This window comes from Rhododendron vialii, chromosome 7a (genome assembly GCF_030253575.1).
Source record: "Rhododendron vialii isolate Sample 1 chromosome 7a, ASM3025357v1".
In the NCBI taxonomy this organism is placed as follows: Eukaryota; Viridiplantae; Streptophyta; class Magnoliopsida; order Ericales; family Ericaceae; genus Rhododendron; species Rhododendron vialii.
This window is the reverse complement of record NC_080563.1, coordinates 5,817,926-5,825,530: the sequence shown is the minus strand read 5'-3', so window position 1 is coordinate 5,825,530 and position 7,605 is coordinate 5,817,926. Positions and strand designations below refer to the sequence as shown.

The following is a 7,605-nucleotide window of genomic DNA, read 5'->3' as shown; positions in this document are numbered from 1 at the left end:
TCCAAACATTCGCAGTAAACTCTTCATTTATTGTTTTTGAAAGGATCAACTTTTTTGTTTTCGACTGAAATACTCCCATCAAATATACACCTTCCCTCCCAAAAACTTTCAGCTCATTCCCTCCCAAAATTAATTGGTTCCTTTTTCCCAATCAAATGAACCTCAAGTGGACAACTGGCCGGGTAAAGGTTTGTGTATTCAAATAGTTTTTCTTTTTTCCCACCACAATTCATTTGGCTGCCTCCATTTTTTTCGCCTTTTCACATCCCATGGACTTTTGACATGCATCCACAATTCAGTGTGTTGCAATATTATGATAAGTGTAGTCAAAAGCACAAGATCTTGTGGGATGGTGAGAAGGCCACCTATGTATGCACTTTGAATTTTGGGGCATCTTTTGCCGTCACATTCTAAAAGTATATTTCTTCACAAAGATTGCTATCGAATTCCACCGGCTTATCTATCACCTTGCTAGTGTCGTGAAACATTACTAAGTAGAAAAAAGATGCGTCTGTTGAATGATCCAAATCTCGTAGCCAAGGAAAATATTGAGATTGAAGACAATGTTAATGATGGAATTGATACAGATTGTTTTGTTGATTGCCCTCCCATTCCAAAGACAAAGGGGCGTCCGAAGCAAAAAAGAAATGAAAGGTGGGAAAGAGTTGGGGAAGCGAAAGAAACATTGTGGACTTTGCAAGAGTGCCGGCCATAATATCTCTATCTGTCTAGAGAAGGAGAACGCTACATTCTCAAATGGAGCAAATAAAAGGAAGAAAATGACTTCAACAACTGAAGAGTTGAACCCAATTTTTTGTTTGAAATATTAGATTAAAGTTTTCAGAAGAATCGTACATGATTTTTGATGTTGATTTCAATGTACCGAAGGATCTAAGTATTGAATATATATCTGATATGAGGCTTTTAGTTTTTCAAATAATTTTCGATGCTAGTCAGGTGCATGGAAGGTGAAAAGGAATCAATTAATTTTGGGAATGAATGAGCCGAAAGTTTTTGGGAGGGAAGTTGTATATTTGATGGGGTTTTTCAGTCGAAAATAAAAAAAAAATTGATCCTTTCAAAAACAATAAATGAAGGGTTTATGGCTAGTGTTTGAAACTTTAGATTTCCCATACAAAAAGAAATAAATGAAGAAGAATATATAGTGTTTATCATATGCCTAGGGAGCATACGTACGTTAACAAAACCCCCAAAAAAAATGCATTAAGAAGCTTCTTTTTTTGTTTTGTTTTTGTCTCTTCACCTAACAAAACATCTCATCGTTAGTCTGACCAATCAATTGAGGCCAATAAACAAGATGTCCCTCTAAATAATTTCAAAAATTGTGCACACAAAAGTTCATAACAACATAATTTATTATACTGCTTTTATTGATTATTAAAACCAATTCTCCAATCCATAGAGTTGAAAGCATCCAGGTTGAGTCCGCATTACCGATCCATAGACAAATGTCAAAGAAATGAGAAAACATACGTTACTTTTTAATATCCCACATTACCCACTCATGTACATGGTCCACCCTCCACTAATCTGAGCCAACTTGTAATCATATGGTTCATCCCCCCTCCCCCACCCCATCTTCCATTTTGTTTTTGTTTTTTAATAACATGACGTTCTGCTAATGTTTGAATTAAAGGTAATGTGCTATGAGAAAATTACATGTCTCGTAAAACGAAAAATAAATACTCTTAATCCCTTATGGTTATGAGTACTTAATCGCAATAAGAATGTTAACGAAACGGGGCTTAATACCCACCCGGCTAAACCCCTTATGGTTCCCCTTTTGTCCTTTAAATTGCCAAGAACTCATCGGGCATAAATGATAAAACCCTAGCCCCTAACCCCAATTCACACCTTTCTCTACCTCACAACTCCCAAAATGGATGAGCATTTCATCACGATGTTGAGGGGGCTTCCCATCATCTTTCTAGTATTCTCCATGATGTTTTCTTGTGCAAACTCGGATGCAGCCAAGGACAGAGAGGAGTGCACAGAGCAGTTGGTGGGGCTCTCCACGTGTCTGCCTTACGTTGGTGGAACCGCCAAGGCTCCAACGCCAGATTGCTGCAGTGGTCTCAAGCAGGTCCTCAAGACCAACAAGAAGTGTTTGTGTGTGATTATCAGAGACAGAAATGATCCAGAACTTGGGCTTACCATTAATGTCACTCTTGCTTTAGGGCTACCTGCTATTTGCAATGCCCCTGCCAATGTCTCCCTATGCCCTGGTATGTCTTCTACTCTTAAAGTTACCATAATCGTTGCGTATATCGAATTTTTTTCAGGAAAATATTTGAAAATGGGGTGTATGGGACTATTGAGTGGATGTGGAGTTAGCGTGATGCGGGCCACAACTTAGACTAATATGGAACTTGGGCTTGAGTTTTTGAGCCATGTCGGTAGCCACTTTACAAGGTCGTTACAGAATACTATAAAATTGAGACTTGAGCAAACGTCATGTCAAATAAGCAAGCGTTGTATCCGATATGCATAAAGGGCTCGTAGCGGTTATGCATCTTGTTTTTGGTTACTACTATAAGGCTATAACCAAAAAAAAAAAACCATCTAATAGTTGAACAAAGTCATCTAAAATGTTGATGTGGGTTGTTGAAATTGGTGCAGCTCTTCTCCACATGGATCCTAATTCACCAGAAGCTCAGGTCTTCAATCAATTCGGCCATTCCTCGAATGACAGCGTCAGTACCCCAGCCAGCAGCCCTGTTCCTAGTGGTAATCCAAACAACTCTTTCAAAAAAATAAGGTGTTTTGATTTCATACCTACCCGTGTGTGATAGTAGTATTTGCGTTTGTTGGAACAGCTAAAGCCAATGCCACAAGTGGTAGCAGCAGTGGAACAGGTGTCCAAGAAAAGAGCGATGGCCATTCTTGGAGTGGGAAGAGATGGCTCGGATTGGAAGCTGTCATAGCTGGTGGGCTCTTAACGTGGCTTCTAATCACTTCACACTGGTTCATAGTATAGGACTTAAAAAGAGCTCATTCAGTTATATATATATGTTATATATATATATATATATATATATATCAGTCGGGTTCCGGTAAGGGATCCCGCATTTTTTTAAAATGCGGGACTCCCCTTCCCGATTGAATTTCGATGATCCGAGCCGCTCAAAGTGATTAGAACGTGATTTTAAGGGTCCCCACGAGAAATCAGCAAAAAAAATGACCGGGAAGGGCTTCATCCGAGCAGTTTTCATTGAACGGTTCAAAAAAAACTGCTTGGATGAAGCCCTTCCCGGTCATTTTTTTTGCTGATTTCTCACGAGGACCCTTAAAATCACGTTCTGCACACATTGAACGGTTCGGATTTTCAAAATTTGATCGGGAAATGAAAGTCCCTCATTTTAAAAAAATGAGGGATCCCTCACTTGATAATTTGTGATATATATATATATATATATATATATACAGTCCCCTTCAGGTAAGGGCGCCCTTACCTAATTAAGGTAAGGGCTTCCCTTTTTCTCCCTTTTCCCGATCGAATTTCGATGATCCGAGCCGCTCAATGTGTTCAGAACGTGATTTTAAGGGTACTCGTGAGAAATCAGCAAAAAAAAATATTAGGAAGGACTTCATTCGAACAGTTTTTATTTGAACCGTTCGATAAAAAACAAACAAAAACTGCTCGGATAAATCCCTTCCCGGTCATTTTTTTTGCCGATTTCTTACAAGTACCCTTAAAATCACGTTCTAAACACATTGAGCGGCTCGGATCATCGAAATTCGATCGGAAAATGGGAGGTCCTTACCTGATTGAATCTATATATATATATATATATATAAAATGAAGTCCTGTGTTATTTCTTTGTTTGTGTGAGCACTAGGCATGCATCTTAAATATGACACTGATTTTTGTTCGACGTTGCCTCTTATCTCTCTCTCTCTCTCTCTCTCCCTGGGCCAAAAGTTCCCAATCGAAACCCAAGGGTTAGTTCAGTACATTGGTGGGTTTACTTCCTACATGTTTAACCAAGGTTTGATTAATTCTTAGGGTCATGCCATAACAAAGTAATTTTTTTTGAATTCTCTAATCTCTTCGTAGATGACATGTCTTTAACCAGACTGAAAGTGAATTAATTGAGATGAGCGTAATCTGACCTAGACACCTATGACCATCAAACACACAACCCCCCTAAAAGGGCCAAACAGATAGTCCAGCTTTTTCTCTTTGATTTGATGCCCATACACCGCCCAAAATTCCAATTACCGAGTACTTTATGGTGATAGCATCATTTGGCTTGAAAGAGAACAAGTTATTCATAGAGGCTAGAGCTCCGTGAATAAATTATTAAAGAGCTCAATTTCGTTTGTTAAAAAATATTATGAACGATCCGTATTAAAAACAAATTATTACCAATAATAGACCTGGATTTTTATTCCCTTCTTGAAAATGGATTTTGTGGGTAGAGTACTCTTCTCCAATCTGAAATGAATGTGGATGTTGTCTTTTTCCTGACCAGACAATTTCTAGATAGGGACTGTATGGACAAGGTGACCCGTGAAGGTATGGGGTAAAGAGACTTCGCAGGTTAGATTCCAAGAGAAAGTTCAAAGATATTTTTTGTTCCTTTCAACATGTGAGAGTCCTCCATCGCTCCTCAATTAACGGGCTGTAGCGAAATTCCATATGAACTGTCCCCGCGAGTTGATAGGGCTTTGAAAGTTTCGAGCCTAAGACTTACTAATAGGGAACAAAATTTTCAAGTCTCAGATTCATTGCCATAGTACCAGTGGCCGAGCCATGATTTATAATCCGGGGTGCCGCTGGTTAATAAGGCTCAACTTGTACTGTTAAATATTTGTTCATAAAAATGTGTTGAGAAAGGTTGAATACAATATATTTATATTTGTTTTTTTGTTATACTCCCTCCGTCCCATAATATTTGTCTGGTTCACGAAACGAGAACTATAAAATAATGCATCTCTTTCGAGAAAAAATTTAAATTTTTTTCATAAGTTAAAAGAACTCGTCGAGATCTAGTAAATTGTTGAATTTTTTTTCAACTTTTCTTACAAAAATAGTATTATTTTTACGTCTCCGTTTTGCGGACCGGACAAATATTATGAGACAAAGGGAGTAACAAATAAAGACTTGATTTAATTCTCCTGTGGTTTTAAAATGAAAGTGATCGGGACATTTTTTTTTTGTTATCCAAATCATTCGCATTTTAAACCATTATTTTTTTTGTTATTTGCATGAAAAATCAAGTTGTTTGGATACCCCAAGTGCGTAATCTATAAGTAAAAACTAACATTATTTACAGAACCGGGGTTGGCCCATGCCACTCCCCCCTCTACTTAGCTCCGCCCATGCATAATACCATCGGCCCAACTCCTTAGGATTATCAAGTTCAAAATCAACTGACGCGTTATATTTTTTTAACCATAGTTCGGTTGAATTTATGGCCATAGATCCGGGTTACCTTACGCGCATCTCAACTAATATTGATCTACAAAATTAACAACCGAACAAACCTTTAGTAGCTCCAAAGTTCGAAATGCTTGGTAATTGAGAGACTTCGCAACCTTATTTTGGTCACAAAAGCCACTGCATTTTCACTCTTGTTCTCTCTTTTTCCCCCTTTTTTCAAATAATCTTCGAATTCTATCTGCACCACTTTACTGGAATAACAGGGAATGGGATTCGAAATACGGGTAAACCCAAGCAACCCGTGGTGATCTTATTCACATACTTTTTTAAAATGGTCTTCGCTCGCGCTTTCAATTCTTGTTCTACACTCGCGCTCTTAATCTTTGCACTCAAGAATTGTAGTTGTTTGAGAGGTTTTTGAAAAACATTTTCACGCCCATACTCGCTCTCTCGCATTTGGTCATAAATTCAACCGAACTATGGTTAAAAAAATATAACGCGTCAGTTGATTTTGAACTTGATAATCCTAAGGAGTTGGGCCGATGGTATTATGCATGGGCGGAGCTAAGTAGAGGGGGGAGTGGCATGGGCCAACCCCGGTTCTGTAAATAATGTTAGTTTTTACTTATAGATTACGCACTTGGGGTATCCAAACAACTTGATTTTTTATGCAAATAACAAAAAAAATAATGGTTTAAAATGCGAATGATTTGGATAACAAAAAAAAAATGTCCCGATCACTTTCATTTGGATGGTGATGCACAAAGCGGTGGTGGTCTTGTATGTGAATACATGCGGTCAAAATTGGTGATGTTCATAATTCATTTAAAGCCCAAAAATACTGATAAAGTTGGCGGCAATTGTTGAATGGTGTCCGAGGATGGACTCTCAACTTTCCTCTCTTATAGGAATTCAATAAAAATTCATTAGTGTATTTATTTAGTAATGAAGATTGGCGACCAGACTAATCTTTCCGGTCCCTTTCGCAGCCTTTTTCACACATTTGCGTGAGGTGAGATGGCCCTAAGGACAAATCCCTGCCAAGGGGAATTGACCCTGCGAGACTGCGACCTCCATGGCAAGTTAGTTAACCAATGCGACTACCCCCTCGACACTAGTATATGATAACTGTTCCTTAATTAAAAAAGAAGAAGATAACAAGTCATGATCAGTATATTATGTAATTGTAAGTTTAACAGGTATGTACTTGGAGTTCCTTATCTTGAATTTATTTCTCCACATAATCCCTTCGCAGGGCTAAATATATTCCTCTGTACCCCCGGCCCGTGTATTTTTATGGTTCTATATGATATTTTTTTCCTACAACACTCACCAAAGTAATTAGATGTTTTAGATCATATTCGTGACCACAATATGGTGTAGTATTTGTGTAAATCATACATTTAAGTCACAAGAAAAATGGAAAAAAAATGAACAGACAAATAACTGTGAGATACATTTCGCTAATTGAAAGGACCAATATGTTTTTGTTTGGTCAATAAAGACAGAAAATAAGATTCGAATAAAATTAGAAAGATCATTTATATAAATTTCCCGAGTAATAATTAGGACAATTAAGACCATCTTCCCTTCTATTTTGTTTTGGTGTGCCTGCCGTATGCATCATTGACCGTTAGTTATGATCGGCTGAACGAAATGGACCCACTAACCCTAACAAGTAGGAGTACTAAATACTACTCCTAAAATCTTTTCACATGGAGTAATTCCCAAGGTTCAGACACAAATGTCAACCGGGTGACATACGGACAGAGCAGACGATCTCAGCCCAGGCCCACATTTTATTGTACAAGTACCGTTCTGCCCTCCTATCCTTTAAAACCTAGAAAGGTTTTGCAGAAAATGTCTTTAAAAAATCTCTCAAACAATTAATTTCGCGAGGGTGAGGATTGAGAGCGTAAACGCAGAGCGGGAGCAAAAGTCATTTCGAAGGATTAAATACGTGGCGGGGACTAAACTGTCTTTCCACCTTAGGTATTCTGTCAAATGATTACAATAATCAGAATCAGATCAGACAGTGGTGCTAGTACGGAGTAATTGTTAGTATTAATATAAACCGTATATCCGGTAATTTTACATGACTCCTAAAATTACGTTGAAAAGACCAGATACGGTTTTTGTAATTTGTACGTATTCTGTAGAGTGCAACATTACTTTTTCCAGAAAATGAAGTACAACTT

General features: G+C 37.9%; 1 protein-coding gene across 1 annotated transcript; it reads left to right on the top strand.

Moving 5' to 3' along the window:
• The first annotated feature begins 1,789 nt into the window (after positions 1-1,789).
• On the top strand, positions 1,790-3,044 carry LOC131334248 (non-specific lipid transfer protein GPI-anchored 14-like). Its single transcript, XM_058369179.1, has 3 exons — positions 1,790-2,246; positions 2,641-2,748; positions 2,838-3,044. Exons 1-3 carry the CDS (start codon positions 1,901-1,903, stop codon positions 2,996-2,998), a joined length of 615 nt encoding a protein of 204 aa, XP_058225162.1. The 5' UTR covers positions 1,790-1,900; the 3' UTR covers positions 2,999-3,044.
• Positions 3,045-7,605: the final 4,561 nt, after the last annotated feature.

Bases quoted from the DNA above. Each gene is read 5' to 3' on its own strand.
- LOC131334248 (XM_058369179.1), top strand. From the start codon at position 1,901: ATGGATGAGCATTTCATCACGATGTTGAGGGGGCTTCCCATCATCTTT. The intron at 2,247-2,640 runs GTATGTCTTCTA...AAATTGGTGCAG, and splicing joins CAATGTCTCCCTATGCCCTG to CTCTTCTCCACATGGATCCT. The intron at 2,749-2,837 runs GTAATCCAAACA...TTGTTGGAACAG, and splicing joins CAGCAGCCCTGTTCCTAGTG to CTAAAGCCAATGCCACAAGT.